Source organism: Entelurus aequoreus, linkage group LG20 (assembly GCF_033978785.1).
Source record: "Entelurus aequoreus isolate RoL-2023_Sb linkage group LG20, RoL_Eaeq_v1.1, whole genome shotgun sequence".
Taxonomy (NCBI): Eukaryota; Metazoa; Chordata; class Actinopteri; order Syngnathiformes; family Syngnathidae; genus Entelurus; species Entelurus aequoreus.
Genome location: NC_084750.1, coordinates 19,732,409 through 19,750,779, shown reverse-complemented (window position 1 = coordinate 19,750,779; position 18,371 = coordinate 19,732,409). Strand labels below are relative to the sequence as shown.

The 18,371-nt window shown below is 38.8% G+C and overlaps 2 protein-coding genes and 1 long non-coding RNA gene across 4 annotated transcripts in view; 1 reads left to right on the top strand and 2 right to left on the bottom strand.

Moving 5' to 3' along the window:
- The window catches only part of tfap2e (transcription factor AP-2 epsilon), a 28,016-nt gene extending 27,645 nt beyond the window's left edge, over positions 1-371 (bottom strand). For both annotated transcript variants that reach the window (XM_062029606.1, XM_062029608.1), the window contains exon 1: positions 216-371. In XM_062029606.1, coding sequence (XP_061885590.1) covers positions 216-254 — 39 coding nt within the window. In that variant the 5' untranslated portion in view covers positions 255-371. The remainder of the gene's footprint in view (positions 1-215) is intronic.
- Positions 330-11,827, top strand: LOC133636014 (uncharacterized). The gene is made up of 3 exons (XR_009822153.1): positions 330-1,051; positions 2,964-3,304; positions 10,960-11,827. It is a non-coding gene; the product is annotated as an uncharacterized LOC133636014 (long non-coding RNA).
- ncdn (neurochondrin) lies at positions 2,756-18,359 on the bottom strand. The gene is made up of 8 exons (XM_062029605.1): positions 18,202-18,359; positions 17,814-18,026; positions 12,160-13,126; positions 10,951-11,114; positions 8,064-8,302; positions 7,799-8,005; positions 7,581-7,723; positions 2,756-3,285 (listed from the first exon to the last, which is right to left on the bottom strand). Exons 2-8 carry the CDS (start codon positions 18,012-18,014, stop codon positions 2,870-2,872), a joined length of 2,337 nt encoding a protein of 778 aa, XP_061885589.1. The 5' UTR covers positions 18,015-18,026; positions 18,202-18,359; the 3' UTR covers positions 2,756-2,869.
- Positions 18,360-18,371: the final 12 nt, after the last annotated feature.

Sequence of the window (18,371 nt, the reverse complement as noted above, 5' to 3'; positions counted from 1 at the left end):
GTCGACGCGCAGGGTCTCTTAAAGAGATATATTCATTCAATTAGCCCCATCATGCAAGCTGACAAATTGCATTTATGACGTGCAATTACTTTATAGCTATAAAACACTTTTATGCATGAATGAAACAATGATATTCCTTAATAACTTGTGTTTTGCAGGGCTATTCCCCCCTGCAAAAACAAGGATGTTGGTAAATATATTTAGCTTTTATATACCTGCATGCCGTCGGTCTTGTTCCGGGCCTTCCAAAGCATGGTTCCTGCAGATTATGCGTGCAAAAAAATAAAATTAGGAAAAAAAGAATTAGAAAAGAGGATGTTGGATGGAGAGGTGTGCGGGAGAAGTGAGTTAGTGCGTCACACTTTGCAGGAGTTTGTATATGGGCGATGAGTAGAGCGGACACAAGGGGGGCTAAGGGGGTTGAATTGTAAAGAAAAAGGGGCGGGAAGTGTTTTTGTGGGAGGGATGGGGGGAGAAAAAATAGTTTGTCATTTTATTTTTTTTATTTTTTAGAGGGGGCTGATATTAGCAATAATAATAAGATAATCAATGCAAGAGGTGTTTGTAATATTTCCCCCCCCCGAATTACAATCTCCTTTTTTGCAGTTGACTTGTTAAATGTTGCTTTTTTGGGGGGATAATGTTAGTATCATTATAGTATTAGTTGCCGTTTTGGTTCACATTCAGGTGTCTTTAAAAGGAAATATTCCAATGTGAAGCTGATAGTGTTATTGTGTAAGGCCGCCATCTAGTGGCCAAAGGGAGGAAGCGTCACTGCCGGGGAACGGACTGACTGCGCGCCACAATGCGTTGGAATTGGCGTGTTATATATCATCCATCCGCCAGGGGGCGGCACGTTTGAAATGGAAACTCAGCCGAAATATAATAAGTGAAAAGAAAAGAAGCGGGAAGTTTGACAACAAAGATGGCGGATGTGCAGAATGAAAACGCTGAACTATTTGTTCTATTTTTTAAACAAATTGAATAGTTACGTTCTTTCCACAATATTAATTTGTTTTGAGCATATTTGGGGAATTCACGGTAATAAAAGGTAAGGCAACAACTTTTATTCTTTTATTCATTTAACTATTTTTCGTTTTTGTTTGTTGTTTAAATATTAAACTATTAACCGTATTAAAATTAATACCGCACATATTAATATTTTTTATTAACAAAATAGAGACATGAAGAGGTAAGATTAAGTCAACTTTTGTTTCTTTTTTGAGTAATTTTCAGACATGTGGAATTGTGTATGTAAAGTACAGTCGTCCCTCGCTACATTGCAGATTTTAAAATGTTTTCTTGAAGCATATTCTACAAATTTCTGGTCCTGAATTAAGTATTTTCAAGCATACATATGACTAAATAAAGTAAAAAATATATATACTACAGTAGTATTGGCAACTAGGAGCGTCCTGTTTAGTATAGTGGCCACTGATTGGCTACGATTGGTCGTTAATATATAGGGGGCTCTCATAATGGGTCATAATTGTATAGCGCTTTTTACCAAAACATATTTAAAATGTTGGCAACAGGTTTTATATGCCTTACTTATGAATATATTTGATTTATAATGAGTGATTCCTACTTTGCGGTCATGTCCGTAACCAAATTAACCAGTGGTGTCCAAAGTGCTGCCAATGGGCCAATTGTGGCCCATAGTTTGTTTTTTTATTGGCCTGTGACACGTTCCACACACAAAATAAACACGTCCCGGATAAGAACATTACACAAAAAAATAAAAACCATCGAACCGGCCCAATTCCGCCCTATATATGGAACCTGACAACCAAAATTGCTGACCATGCCTGTGGGTCTTTTTGTATGTAGTTATGTGTCCTGTCATGAAGAATGTGAACAAATTATTTGCAAGATATAAGTTTTCAATATCAAAAAGTATTTTTTGGCAAAATATTAGTCAAAAGTAAGAAATTACATAGCTCAAGTTAGATTAGATATTCACCCTATTTATAGTAAGGCGAATATGTGGTTATTTTGTTCAGATAAATGAGCACATACTGATAGACCTACATTGTATTGGTTTTAGTATCTTCAAAGTACAAAATGTATCAACGTGGCCCTGGCATCGTTCATCTTTTATGTATGCCACAGGTGTCAAACTCAAGGCCCGGGGGCCAGATCTGGCCCGCGACATAATTTTATCTGGCCCGCAAACACCTGGAAATGATATGTGTCAATAAAGTACTTAATATTTTCTCACTAAATGTAATGGATTTTTTTCGTTTTGACAGAAAAAATATATGTACTGCTTGAAATTTCAAGAAGTACATATATTTTATTACCTTTAAAACTTGAATAGTATCCAATATTGCAACAAATTTTACAGTATATTATTATACTTTCCAAACATGTTTTTGTCTAAATAAAAATACTTAACTTTACAGCAAACTCCATCAAATTAATAAAAATTACAATAAATGCTACGTTGTTCTTTACAGCATATTGCTGTAAATTGAAAAAAACTACTAATTTTTCTTGTGTTAAAATTGTGTTGACTTAGCTGCCAGTTTTGGACTGTAAAATTTACGGTTGTTGTTTTTAACCGTGTATTGCTATAAATGGAAAGACGGTACATTTGTTTTTACGGAGGCAAATTCATACATTATTTACTGTTACAAGCGGCCCTCATGGCAGCCATAACTGCCATGTGGCACTCAATGAAAACGAGTTTGACATCCCTGATGTATGCGGACCTTGCTGTACAAATATTTGGACACAACAGACATAGCCAGGGTTAATGTTCCATAAGAAAATAATTCTTTATTAAAAGTTATATTATTAGACGTGCGTAATTAATATTTGGTACAACACGTATGGATTGAGGATTGATCATTTTATTTCAAGAAGCTTATTTTACTCCCACAGCCTTCTTCAGTTTCCTCATGCAGCTCAGAGCTCCTTTCTCACACCTCCTCATGGCATCTCCAATGTCCTGTTTGCAGAGCGGGCACTGGTCCGCCACAGCACACAGAGCCTCCTCCAGCGCCTCCTGCGTGTGCAGGTCCGGCAGCGCGCTACACGACTCCAGCATGCCCAGCGTGTTTCTCAGCCAACCTTCCTCTCGGACTAGCGCCTTGACCCAAGGCTGAGCGCGCACGCAGCCCCCCAGGGCCTGAATGCCCAACCTCCAGAGCTCCGCGACCTCGTCCCAGCTGTTCTCCCAGGCGGGGCTCACCTTGGCCGGTCCTGGGCTGGGCTTTGAGTCCAGAGCGCTGTGGAGGAAGCGCAGGGCAGTGGAGAAGAAGCGGCTTTGACCGGCTTCAGCTGAACAAGGAGAGAAAAGGTAGAATATTTAACATTTATTACTGATCGTACTGCAAGTTGTTTTAATTCTCAGAGAAGATGCACCAGGCACAAATAAAACGTCAATTCTAATAATGGCCAACAGTGGGAAACTAATCCATTCTAAAAAGAACCAGCACACATTCAATACTAAGGGTGTAACGGTACGTGTATTTGTATTGAACCGTTTCGGTACGGGGGTTCCGGTTCGGTTCAGAGGTGTACCGAACGAGTTTCCACACGGACATATTAAGTAGCGTAACGCACGTTGTGTCGTCCTTTTTTCACCAGACATGTCCTCTTTTGCGGAGCTGTCAGGGCGGAGTTTCTTAAATGCCTCAAATGTCCGGCATTTTGAGTTATGGTTGCGTGTATTTTCAATGTACGTTCAGGGTTAAGAAGGGGTTAAAAACAAAACAAATTGTGCGCGCAGCAGCATTGGTGAGGGAAGGGCAGAGACAGAGAGAGCGAGAGAGTTATGATAAACGCGCATGAGTCGCCAGGCTCTGCTTTTTATCCATAGATTTATCACATTTAATTTTTTATTATCTATAGCAGGGGTGTCAAAAGTGTGCCCCGGAGGCCATTTGCGGCCCACAGCTAATGTTTTAAAAGGCCCACGGCACATTTTAAAAATAAAAACATAACAAAAGTGAAATAAAAAAGCTTAAAGGTTAAATATAATTTAGAAAAAGTTGCAGTGTTGACTAATAAAACAAAGGTGTTTTTTTTCTTTCAAACTGTCATTGCTCAAAACATAATATTGAATCAAAATCAATGTTATTATGAATTATTGACCTATCCAAGGTTCCGATTACTTCACATCAAATATTCCACTAAGAAAAATATTTTTGGTGGAAGATTTTGCAAATTTGGTAAATAAATAACCCAAAAATTTGTATTTTGTTGTTTTCTTACTCTACCGAAAATTAACCGAACCGTGACCTCTAAACCGAGGTACGTACCGAACCGAAATGTTTGTGTACCGTTACACCCCTATTCAATACATTTAAAAACAATAGCATGAACAAATCTGATGAATAGGAAAACATCTGGATCAATCATTAAATGCCATATTTGGCTAACATTTAGAGGTTTGATCTTAGCCTCTGTAAACATTGTGGCCCGAAACAGACATATTAAGTGTTCCTTACAGTATGTGACAGATTGATGAATTTGAAGGTTAGCGGCCTGAAAAGTAGCCAGTTTTTCTTTAAAATTGCAATGTTTTTTTAATGCAAAGAAAAAAGTATACAAACATACTTAAATACCTCTTTCAGCCCTATTGACATCCATTAAAACTGCTATTTTTAAAACAGACTAATCTTGGTTTTACAATATTTTTTCCACGAGAACCGAATGATTTAATTCTTGTCGTTATATAAACAAAATATTGTTTTGGGTTAATTCCACCCCTTAACCACAAGATGGCGACACAGGACCATGATGCATAATTCTCTCAGAGCTTTGATAAGCGTAAATTAGTTTAACTGCTGAAATGCAATGACAATGATGTTGGGCAGTTTGGATATATTTAAAAGACTTGTGTGAACTTGGACAATAACACATCTTGTGTGTCCATTTATGTCAGTGAAGTTGTGCATTTGACACAACTACACTACTCTGCATGACACAATTCAAACGTTTGTGACTCGCCAATACGATTTGCATTAAGGCTCAAACTCATGTTTCATTTCACCTAATTACTCATGTAATTATTGTTGTTTTCTTTGTGTGCAAATATGAATATATTGTGTGCATTTGTGCAGAAATGCATGCAAGGGTATGTGTATCGATCGCAATTGGACTGTTCTCATAAGAACATTCATAGACACCTATGTGTTGACAAATAAGCCATAAAACATAAATAAAACAAAACTTTATATCAGCAGATAGATCCAAAATTGTTCAGGATTTCAAGCACTGAAAGTAAATGTACACATTTAATGCTGACTTATGAAAGTTGTGAGCGAGACGCTGTTGGGTCTCTACAGTAAGTGTGTATCGTCAATTTGAAGCTTGCGCAAAGTTACTTACAGATGATGACGACTAATGCGTCAATTGCATTGACAAGAAAAAGCAGGACTAAAGCAAAATTGTAGAGTATGATGCAACGTGGAAAATGATAGAACAAGGTTAAGTGGAGATGTCAGGGGGTCGTGAAAGGTAGTGGTACTTCCACTATTAGCACACACACACACACACACACACACACACACACACACACACACACACACACACACACACACACACACACACACACACACACACACACACACACACACACACACACACACACACACACACACACACACACACACACACACACACACACACACACACACACACTTAAATTATACACACACACACCTTCAGCTGTTAATAAGAAAGGCACACACACATGCTTAAATTATACACACACCTTCAGCTGTTAATAAGAAAGGCTGACCAGGAAATATATAAAAATAATAAATATCAAGTTCTTAATAGTATTTCAATTCAGGGTGTGTGTAGAAAAAATGTATGACAGAAAATCGAGAGCTACTGCCTGAACCTACCCAAGAGGATGGCAATCACACACAGTGTGTATGTATGTAAATAAAAGTCTTAGTTAAAAGGGGAACTGCACTTTTTTTTTTTTGCTTATCTTCACATTTCTTATGAAAGACATAATGTTTTTTAATGCATTCCAACTATTAAATAACTGCCTGCTTACAATGGCGACCTTAAATAACATGAAGGTTTTCTATACATGATGTAAGTATATATGTGATGTAGTAACAGGTACATTTTTAGTAACATTTAATATTTTGATCATTTTAAGCACGATGTCTGCTCTCACTGGGATGCCGACTGCTAGGCTCTTCATATATTCCCATTTAGATGAAGAATGACTCATAATACTCGCAAAGAAAAAGGGGGGTAGAACCAAGTGTTTTTTTGTGTCGTTCTCACCATTTCCAAGTCTAAGTGTACCAACTTGTCGGAATACGTCCTCGTTCTTCTACTATCCAGGTGAGAGGCATGATTTATGATCTATAATTAAGTTTGACGAGAAAGCAGCGGACCAAACTATAGCGGCGCCGCTATACTTTGTCTGCGTTAGCGCTTATAACAACAATATCACTAATACTTAGGGGTGTAACGGTACGTGTATTTGTATTGAACCGTTTCGGTACGGGGGTTCCGGTTCGGTGGTGTACCGAACGAGTTTCCACACGGACATATTAAGTAGCGTAACGCACGTTGTGTAAACAATGCACACCGAGGCACAACACACGGCATGCTAGCAGCTAACGGGCTACGATAGACTGACCATACGTCCTCTTTTCACCGGACATGTCCTCTTTTGCGGAGCTGTCAGGGTGGAGTTTCTTAAATGCCTCAAATGTCTGGCATTTTGAGTTAGGGTTGTGTGTATTTTCAATGTACGTTCAGGATTAAGAAGGGCTTAAAAACAAAACAAATTGTGCGCGCAGCAGCATTGGTGACGGAGGGACAGAGAGAGCGAGAGAGTTATGATAAACGCGCATGCGCAGGCTCTGCTTTTTATCCATAGATTTATCAGATTAAATTTTTTATTATCTATAGCAGGGGTGTCAAAAGTGTGCCCCGGAGGCCATTTGCGGCCCACAGCTAATGTTTTAGAGCCCCACGGCACATTCTAAAAATACTATTAAAATAAACAAAAACATAACAAAAGTGAAATAAAAAAGCTTAAAGGTTAAATGTAATTTAGAAAAAGTTGCAATGTTGACTAATAAAACAAAGCTGTTTTTTTTTTCTTTCAAACTGTCATTGCTCAAAACATAATATTGAATTAAAATCAATGTTATTATGAATTATTGACCTATGCAAGGTTCCGATTACTTAACATCAAATATTCCACTAAGAAAAATATTTTTGGTGGAAGATTTTGCAAATTTGGTAAATAACCCAAAAATTTACATTTTGTTGTTTTCTTACTGTACCGAAAATGAACCGAACCGTGACCTCGAAACCGAGATACGTACCGAACCAACATTTTTGTGGACCGTTACACCCCTACTAATACTTGATTAATACTCAATTCACGAATGTAGATAAAGTATTGTTACTATCGGGTTTTATGGGCGGAATAGAAGACTCCCCATTGACTTTTATTTACGAGTTACAATGTTTCAAAAAATATATACATTTGTCATCATGTCTTTCATAATGATTGTGAACGATAGGCAGAGTTCCAAAAAAAGTGCAGTTTCCCTTGAAGATTAGACATCAGACTAAAATTATTTTACCTGTCCCAGCTGATTTCAGCCTGCCAATCATCAAACCCAAAGTGCAGTAATTAGCTGCGAGGACAAGGAGGCTTGGTTTATGCACCAAAACAGGAAGTGCTTCACTTAAGTGCTTTTCCAGAGTTCTGAAATGTTGGTCTTTCCTGGAAAACAAAACAAGAGACACTATAAAACTGCCAGGCAAGCAGCATTATGTTACTTTGGTGAAAAGCGGCTACCTGACTCTTTCAGGCTCAGTGACGGAAAAATTAAGGAGGGTCGAGCAGGCCGTCTCCATGCTGGGGTCCCTCACTGCGTTTTTCCCCTTTAAGGAAGTGAAGCCGTGCGACAGGTAGTTGGCCAACAAGGCTGGCGTGTCGAGGGTGAGCAGCACCTTTCGGGGACCTTCCTCCGCAGACAGGTGACACAGAGCTGGCAGGAGGTACCTGGAGAGGTTTCTTCTGTTAGAAATGTCAAAACTAAACAAGCTCAGTCTTTTCATACCTTAGCGCCTCTTTGCCCGTCCACGCCCCACTCGCACCAGCAACCGTCATTTCATCCATCCAGCCGGCGAGGCCCCGCTCGGAGCTCTCGACCAGCAGGTGGCTCCGCGAGTAGCCGATGAGGACCGGCAGCAGCTTGGTCACTTCTTCCTTCAGACAGGAAGTCTCCTCAGCCAGCCATGAGCACAGGCAGCGGAATGTGGCGAAAATGAAAGGCTCGCCGTAGCGGCTCGGGTCCACCTTGAAAAACAGGAAAATAGGGGGAAGAATCAGATAAGACGTACACATAAAAGTACTGATTAATAAGCCCTGTCAGTGTTTAGCCTTCCTCATTCCAACTGAGCTCCAGTAGAAGTAGATTAATTACATACAGAGCTACACCCAAAAATGATTTGGACAAGAAAGTAATAATGCCTTTTCTGTTTGACAATGCCAGAAATGAACAATAAAAGCTGGCAAGATTCTGTGAAAAAACTAAATATTTATGTAAAGTAATGCAAAATTGGGTTTATATTTATGGAGAAAGGGGTGTCTTGTTATGAAATCAAACAAAAATGGATTTGTTAACAAAAACAATGAATCAAAGATTTGCAAACAAATATTTGGAAAAAAATAAATATATATACATATATATAGTCGAGGTTTCTGTAGTTTATCCGTTATACAGTGCTCAATACCGGGGTAGAGCGGAATATACGTTAGGTCAGGAAAAAACAGAGGCTATATCATTCCTACAAGCCTGTTTTGCAGGTTTCCCTGATTTCATTGAAGTAACAAATAACTTTATTGAAGTAACATTTCAATAAAATCCCCCGACAAGCAGGGAAACCTGCGAAACAGGCTTTTAGGGATGATATAGCCTCTATTTTTCCTGACCGTACGTGTACACACACACACACACACACACACACACACACACACACACACACACACACACACACACACACACACACACACACACACACACACACACATAGGCTGTGAATCTTTGGGTGTCCCACGAATTGGGGTCACGATTCGATTCAAAATCGATTTTTTTTTTCCAATTCAACACGATTCTCGATTCAAAAAAGATTTTTTCCCGATTCAAAACGATTCTCTATTCATTCAATACATAGATTTCAGCAGGATCTACCCCAGTCTGCTGACATGCAAGCAGAGTAGTAGATTTTTGTAAAAAGCTTTTATAATTGTAAAGGACAATGTTTTATCAACTGATTGCAATAATGTAAATTTGTTTTAACTATTAAATAAAACAAAAATATGACTTATTTTATCTTTGTGAAAATATTGGACACAGTGTGTTGTCAAGCTTATGAGATGCGATGCAAGTGTAAGCCACTGTGACACTATTCTTTTTTTTTATTTTTTATAAATGTCTAATGATAATGTCAATGAGGGATTTTTAATCACTGCTATGTTGACATTGTAACTAATATTGATACTGTTGTTGATAAAATTCATTTTTGTTTCACTACTTTTGGTTTGTTCTGTGTCGTGTTTGTGTCTCCTCTCTTTGTGTCTCCTCTCAGACACAAACAGTTCTGAGTGTTGCTGGGTCGGGTTTGGTTTTGGAATTGGATTGCACTGTTATGGTATTGCTGTGTATTGTTTTGTTGGATTGATTGATTTAAAAAAAAAAAATAAAAATAAAAAAATTGAAATAAAATAAAAATAAAAATCGTTTTTTTAAAAATGAGAATCGATTCTGAATCGCACAACGTGAGAATCGCGATTCGAATTTGAATCTATTTTTTCCCCACACCCCTAATATATATATATATATATATATATATATATATATATATATATATATATATATATATATATATATATATATATATATATATATATATATATATATATATATATATATATAATGGATTAAAAAAATAAAAATTAGAAAAGATTTGCAAACCAAAATAATTGCAAAGCCAAAATGAAAAAAAATAAATTGTAAACAAAAATAATGAATTTAAAATTGCAAAATTAGCAAAAAATATTTTGCAAAACCAAAATAATGGCATTCAAAAAAGAAAACACTTTATATATACACACACACACCGGTATATAAAATTATATATTTGAAAACAAATGCTGACTAATTGTTTTTTAATTTTTATTAAAATACTCGTAAGAATTTTTCTGTGAAATCCTTATTTTGGTTACTAAGTAACTTCAATCTTGTGGGTGGGTCCTTCTCTCAACAATAGGTTAGAAGCTTTTCTAGTGGTTAGTTAACTTTGCATTTCAACTCTACAATTTTTACCATCATTCTCCCACACATTTACATATGATGAGATGGCACATTTTTGGATGCCTTATTTAGCGATGAAATATTAGAACTAGCAAACTACACAATAACATTGTTCGATTAATTCCAAACCTGAGCATCATTATCTTAGTAAAGGCTGAAATCATTGTCTATCATTAGTTTATACACGTCATATATAAAACGTTTTAACCAAAATTTTTTGCTACGTTATACTTAGTATATTTAGCACAGCCCTCATGGCTGAGGATTTGACATTAGTCGCATAATTTTGGTCTCTGTATGTCTGATAAGATTATCGGCAATCTTCAAGATGCAACTTTTTAATCAAATTTGAATAATAGAATATCAAGACTGATTTGGTGGATTTACAGATTCGTTCTTTACAAATGTCAACCTTTTGGTAGATTGGTATGAAATTGTAAATGAGTATTGGATGGGTAGATTTTGAAATGAATTGTATTGTACTGTATTTTGTATATTATATTATATAAAACTGTACGCTTCTCGGGATTACCTTTTTGCAGAACAGAGTGATATTAGCAAAAGAAACCATAATAAAAATATGTCTGTAAATAAATAAAGACAAAAAAAATAAATAAACTTTTCCTCTCACCTGCTGCAGGTGGTACATTACAGCCGAGAAGGCCTCCTCCAACACGCCAAGGACCTGCCTGCTCTGCTGGAGACTGAGGCTGGCGACACTGCCCTGAGCCGGCGCGGTCGTGACCGCCGAGCTGCAAGCCTGCTCTATGGCGGCCTCCATGATCCGGTAACAACCTGCAGAATGACAGAATGTGTTGAAGAATGTGCACAATAGCTGTTTTTATTTATTTCTACAGTCAGGTGCGCTCCAGAAGAGCGCACAAGTTTTGCAATGATCATTTCGTTAAAGGTTTGTTTGATATACTTTTAAAGTTGAGTATTTCCGAATTTAAGTATTATTTTGATATTATTTGTATTTTGTCTTGTTATGGAGTTCTTAAAACGCATTTTTGCTCCAACTGTTTTGTAAAGCACCGACTCAAGTGTCAATAAAAGAAAGCAAATGTGAGCAAAACCTAAAAGAATTAAGCTTTTACCAAAGGCAGCAATAAAATGAAGCTTTCAGCACATACAGGATGTTGACATCTATAGTTATATTTTGATAAAGATGGCAAAAACCACACACTCGTAAACAGCGCATGCAACAACAACAGACATGGCTGTCGACGTGAAGTTAAATCATGAAATGCAACCTGACCTGAGCAAAAACGATAAATATTAATCCGGGAGTCTTGATACCAATTTCCTTGACGCAGTCAAACACAAAGATGTTGTAGACTTCCATGCTTTTCCAAGTTTTCATCTGTTTTGGCATGTAGAATGATGTCTGGCACACCAGATAGTTCGACATGTCTGGAAACGCGACCAACAGACAATCCTTGAGATCACTCGCCAAATCTTTTTTTGATAATGTAAATGGATCTGATTTTTCGCTTGTATCTGCTTTTATTGGCGAAGATCTATGGCCCTCCTGTACTCTGATAGTTTACACTGTTTGCTGCACTGTAGCTATGTTGATTTGGTGACCCACCACTTTGTTTACTCCCTTTCAAAAGTCACTTGACTGAATACAACCTATATTTCTTTCAATTTGAATTAAACTTGATTTTCTGTTTACAACCTCAAGTCAAAAATACTGAATTGGTCTTTTAAACCAAGACCAGGGGATGCTTCACAATTGTATCGACGAGCGAGCGTCTCATAGAGGAGGCAGCTGTTTGAAGTTAGCTACAGGCCATTCATGTAGATTGACAGTCAAGTAAGATACCATTCAAAATACCTGTCAGTGTGTCCTGCTGCTCTTGGCTCAGATCGCTGCCGGGGGGTTCCTCCAAACCCATCCTGACCTCCACGCATGCCCGATTCACCAGGAGGCAGCAGAACTTCGGTGGTCCAGCCAGCTCCCATCCGTACAAATCAAGCAGACATGCGCTGAGGACTAAAACTGGCCCGATCTGTCTGGGTGTCATTTTAGCCTGCATCATGGGTTGCAGTTCCCCCCACAATCGGCTCACAACTTCCCTCAGCGTCTCCCTTTCTACCGTTACTCCTACGGGGGGTAGGAATTGGACCAACTGGGAGCACATGTCCAGCCTGGTCTGTCCCGTGGCTGTGCAGAAGTCTTTGGACATCGTCACTAGCAGACTCAACAGTTCAGAGGAGTGTTTGCTCCACGCTTTCTCTTTGGTTTTACCGGAGAGGAGGCAACCCAGCAAGGGAATGCCCATCTTCTGGCTGAAGGTCTGGTTCTGTTCCACGGCCTGGCAGAGAGCGGGAACGGCGCCCCGGCTCAACAGCTGGTCAGGACCTCTGGGTAAGGCGCGTACAGCTGTCAGCACCTGGTAGCAGTCGGAAGCCATGGCCTCGTCAAGCTTTGCTGGAGGTGAGGTTACTTTAGGTGCCTCGTTTGCGGCATCATCATCATTACCCTTTTTTGCCTCATCGCCAGGATGACTCTCAGGACCCTTCTCCCTCTGCTCACGGCTCGTTGGACCACGTGCGAGGATTTCCAGCAGTAACGGGACTGTAGCGAGCAGCTGAGGCTGAGAGGCCATGTCCGGATCGGTGCTCAGGGCAGACAACAGAGCCGTACCCAATGACAGGAGCTCATGCGCGGGCAAGGCGGGTTCCCCGCTGCCCTTCACTGCGGTCACCAGCAGCCGAGCGGGAAGGTTAAGACCCACCGCCTCAAATATGCGCCGCAAGGTGGGTTTGTCCAATTGACAAGCTGGGCACAAACGTGTGATCTGGGGGTAGAGAACACATAAGAATCCTTACATTGAGGTAAACAAAGATTGATATGTTCAAACCCGCCAACCTTGAAGAAACTTTACAGATACCTAATAAATCATGTACTCTACGGTTGTACAATATAAACAATATAAATTTGCCCATCCTTAATGCAAACACATAATAATTTGAACAACAAGGATTCATTGTCAGAGCTGCTGGCTGAATGTTTAACATTTATTCATTTTTTCCAAACCTTACACTCCACCTATGCGCAGATTGCTGTTAATTATACTTTTATGACGACGTCGTGATCCTTCCAACTCTTTGTTGGGGTTGACTATCAAGCTTGTTAGACTTATACTTCCTTTTATTGTCATTCAAATTTGAACTTTACAGTACAAACAAGAACGGAACGACATTTTGTTGCATTAGCTTATGGTAGTGCAGGAAAAAAGAGCAATAAGGTGCAGATAATAATAAATAGATTACTGTACAGATAAATATATTGCACTTTTGCATATGCATCCACGTTTATGGATGTATGTTATATTGTCTTTATATTCCAGCGAGTTAATCCGTTTTTGTTAGCCTTCTTCATCCGAAATCGGGGAAAGCGTTCGAAGGTAAACGCCCTCAGAACAAGTCAGCAGATAATATGGTAAAAAGGCGGGTAAATCACAGTATTTTAATGCTGTGACAAGGACCTTGTTTATATTTATGCCTTGTAGTATTTTTTATGGATATTCCATATTTTATTTATACTGCTTACTTTTTTTTATAACTATTTTATTGTTTGGTTCATTTAGCTGTGTATAAATAGCCTTGTTTGTATGTATTGTAATTTTTTTTCCCCCACAGCACTATGGGGCAGTAGTGGCGGTTTCTAAAATTGTGCTACATAAATAATTCAACCTTGACCTAGAGCTAGCTGGCATAGTGTAATCTAGGATTTAGAGACTGCACTCAAAACAATACAACCAGGAGAGCAGTGATGTGTACAATAGTATGACAAACATACATGTTGGCAGGTCTGATATTTACTATATTTTAAATGTATGAGTCGGGTGAAAATACTTACTGTAAATAGTAGCTTCATACTAAAATCCTGCCAGTTCAAAAGATAGTAACTCTTTTTTTTTTGTATAACGTGATACAGTGGTCCCTTGGTTTTAATTAGTAGTGCATTTCAAAAAGTTGCAATGAAGACTAAATACATTTATCCTCTTAAGTAATGCAATTAATAATCTCCAGACACCCAAAAATATGACCATCAAATATTGTTGTGTATTTTCAAACCTGTGTAATTTTAATTGTGGATGCTAGATGCACCATAAAAGGACTACATATGGAAATTAGCATGGTGCTAAATCTGGTGCAGCCATCTTCCTTATGTAACTGCACATCGTCCTTCAAATAAACAAATACAAAAAAAAAAACTTTTAATTAGGGATGGGTACCTTCCACATTTGAACAAATACAGTACCAGTTCCCAGCACCTGGAAATCGATATCGGTACACAACTTCAACAAACATGCACCTTAGTAGTAGGTTTTATTACCAAATTTGGAGGTGTTGAAATGAATGTAAAAGAGCTCAAGCTTATCGGTAGCATGTCTAATTTAAATCTATATCAGCATTAAGCTAAAGCATTTTGGAAAAGCGAGTCTTATCTTATGTTTGCGTGTTTTCTACCATACTAGACATACTTGCTTTGTTGGCATTGAAAATTGCAACTTTACCAAGAAGCAGTGTGGCTGAGTCCACGCAAAGTGCTGCTTGAGTGATTGTTTCCTTGCCAAGTGTTTGCAACCGGACGCGATGTCAAGAGCAACTGAAGTATCGTATCGAAATACGGCACCATTTGATTTGACAAAAGTACCAAATTTGGTACCCATACCTAGTTTTAAGAGAAGATAAATATAGGTTTTATAGGCATTGAACAATGTAAAATACATAAATCCCACATGAAATGTATAAATTAACATTTAACATCACTTTGGCCTTTACTGAGGACTTGTTGGGGAAGAAAGGGCCATGCAGACGCCCCCTTTGTACCGTATTTTTCGGACTATAAGGCGCACGTAAAATCCTTTTATTTTCTCAAAACTAGACAGTGCGCCTTATAACCCGGTGCGCCTAATGTGCGGAATAATTTTGGATATGCTTATCGACCTTGAAGCTATTTTATTTGGTACATGGTGAAATGATAAGTGTGACCAGTAGATGGCAGTCATACATAATACATATGTGTAGACTGCAATATGACTCAAGTAAACAACACCAAAATTGTATATGTTCCATTGAAAATATAGAACATTACACACGGCACTCAAAAATCTATCAAAATGTTTTAGTACGACTTTGGTAAGCTACGAAGCCGCACCGCTTGATGGATTGTACTGTGCTTCAACATACGAGTATTATTATGGTGTGTGTATAAGGTAAGACATTATCTGGCATTTTGTTTCGCAATATTATGCAAAAGCAACCTTTCTTACCTTCTGATCTGTATTTGGGATCTGCATAAATCCTGAAAATTTGCACGCATCCGCCTTTGTAGTCCGTGGCGACACCGTATTCGATAAGCTTCTTCTTTTTCTCCTCTTGTTATGGGACATTCATCCTCCGCTGTTGCAATTTCTAATATAAAGTAGTGTAAAGTTCTTACTTATATCTGTCAGTAAACTCACCATGAAAGCGCTAAAACATACCGGTGTAGTGAGTTTACATTATTCACCCAAGGAACTTTAGTTATTAGAGCGTTCGTCAGATGGTTTTTCATAGCACACATTTCCGGCGTTGTTGTTGCACTAGTGAGCCACGGATGACGAGATGCTGCTCCATTATTGATTGAAGTAAAGTCTGAATGTCATTAAAACAGTTAGTTCCATCTTTTGACACTTCTTCCACTCCCGTCCTTGCACGCTACACCGCTACAACAAAGATGATGGAGAGAAGAAGACACGGTCTAAGGCAGTGGTTCTTAACCTGGGTTCGATCGAACCCTAGGGGTTCGGTGAGTCGGCCTCAGGGGTTCGGCGGAGGTCAAAACACACCCGACTCATTGTGTAAATAAAAACTTCTCCCTATCGGTGTATTACGGATACGGCAACAGCAGAAGTCACACTGATTTGCAGGTGTGTTATTTGTTGTGAGTTTAGACACTGTGTTGGTTTTGTTCTTTGAACAAGGTGATGTTCATGTACGGTTGATTTTATGCACCAGTAAAAAAACATGGTAACACTTTAGTATGGGGAACATATTCACCATTAATTAGTTCCCTATTAACATGCAAATTAGTACATATTGGCTCTTAACTAGTCATTATTAAGTACTTATTAATGCCTTATTCGGTATGGCCTTAATATAACCCTAACTCTCTAACCCTAACCCAGTGGTTCTTAACCTTGTGGAGGTACCGAACCCCACCAGTTTCATACGCGCATTCACCGAACCCTTTAGTGAAAAATAAAATGTTGGTTTTTTTTCAAATTCAAGACAAACTTTTTTTTTTTTTTTACTGGTGCACAAAATTACCCGTGCATGAACATCACCTTGTTCATTGAACAAAACCAACACAGTGCATGAACTCACAACAAATTACACACATGCAAATCAGTCTGACTTCTGCTGTTGCCGTATCCATAAAGCCGATAGGGAGAAGTTTTTATTTACACGATGAGTCGGGTGTGTCTTGACCTCCGCGGCGGAGGCTCCGTCAAACCCCTGAGGCCGACTCACCGAACCCCTAGGGTTCGATCGAACCCATGTTAAGAACCACTGCCCTAACCATAACCAAATAACTCTAAATTAAGTCTTTGTTACTTACAATATGTTCCCCATACTAAAGTGTTACCAAAAACATATAACTTTGTCTTGAATTTGAAAAAAAAACAACATTTTATTTTTCACTAAGGAAGGGTTCGGTGAATGTGCATATGAAACTAATGGGGTTCGGTACCTCCAACAAGGTTAAGAACCACTGGTCTAAGGTGAGCCACGTAAATAAGACCGCCCACAAAACGGCGCACCCTGAAGCGACTGTCAGAAAGCGGCTTGAAGATGATCTGTAAAACATCATCTATGCAACATTTTGACCAAAGAACCACCATTACATGTTATGTAGACCACAAGGAAGTGTTTTACATTTAGAAAAAATATATATGACCCCTTTAACGCGCCCTATAATCCGGTGCGCCTTTTGTACGAAAATAGACCTGACTATACCCGCTCATCGACAGTGCGCCTTATAATCCGGTGCGCCCTATGGTCCGTAAAATACGGTACTTTGCTAGGACTTGCTTAAATTCAAGTGTTTGCCACCTAATTTGTGAAAGTGCTATCACTCGCAACTTAATTTGGCCCCAGCCTTGTGATGCTACTATTGATGAGCAAATAACTACATAGAGCACGTTTTAGAAGTAAGACACGTTACAAACTCAGTTGGACTCATGCAGTGTATTAACTACAAGACCAATGAGTGGGATTCTTTACTTGATTCCTGGAATGGACTAGATTGTTGTATGAAATGAATCCTACAAAAAGTAAGGCTGTGCCTAATACAATGTCCAGAGTGTGGTTTGTTTATTATTTGGGACAATTACAACTACAGCTGCGTATAATGTATTATTTTTGTTTGTAATAAAGTGTGTAATAGTGTCATATGGGGAAAAAATGGATGAGAGAGAGAGAGATCCTCACCAATAGAAGTGCCGCCAACGTGTGGCTGTCATTTTTGGCGTGTGTGAGGGCATGGAGACATCTTTCCAACACCTCTCTTTTAGCCTCCGTCAAACCACCTCCCGCATCATTTTCTGGGCCTCCCACACAGTCTTCTCCTCGCTGTTCCTCCCGTCCACAGAGCTGACTGCTCACGTCAAGTGTAGCACAGTCAGCCATCATGATGGCCTCACTCTGTCATCAAGACACGCACCAAGAAATGGAAATTACTAAATATTGAGTAATTAAGTGTTAGTTAGCAACACGCTGCTCATGACCAACAAGTATAACGCACTTGTACATGTTATAGTTGACTATTTAGGTTACTCTGATACATTATTAAGGATAAACGATTACAAATTGAACTTACTTGGCTGAAAGACCTCTTGCGTGTTTCAGTCCTGAGCTCTGACCGGAACGCGGACTATCAAAATAAAAGCTATCAGTCGCCAATCAGAACGCACCAACAAAGTCAGCCAGCCAATGGGAGCGAGGATAGTTGGAGGGTGCCTGCGACCGGACGCGGATTATCAAAATAAA

Excerpts from the sequence above, each read along its gene's own strand:
- ncdn (XM_062029605.1), bottom strand. The coding sequence starts at position 18,014 with ATGATGGCTGACTGTGCTACACTTGACGTGAGCAGTCAGCTCTGTGGA. Across the intron at positions 8,303-10,950 it reads TAATGTACCACCTGCAGCAG|GTGGACCCGAGCCGCTACGG; the intron begins GTGAGAGGAAAA and ends CTGTTTTTCAAG. Across the intron at positions 8,006-8,063 it reads ACGGGCAAAGAGGCGCTAAG|GTACCTCCTGCCAGCTCTGT; the intron begins GTATGAAAAGAC and ends AAACCTCTCCAG.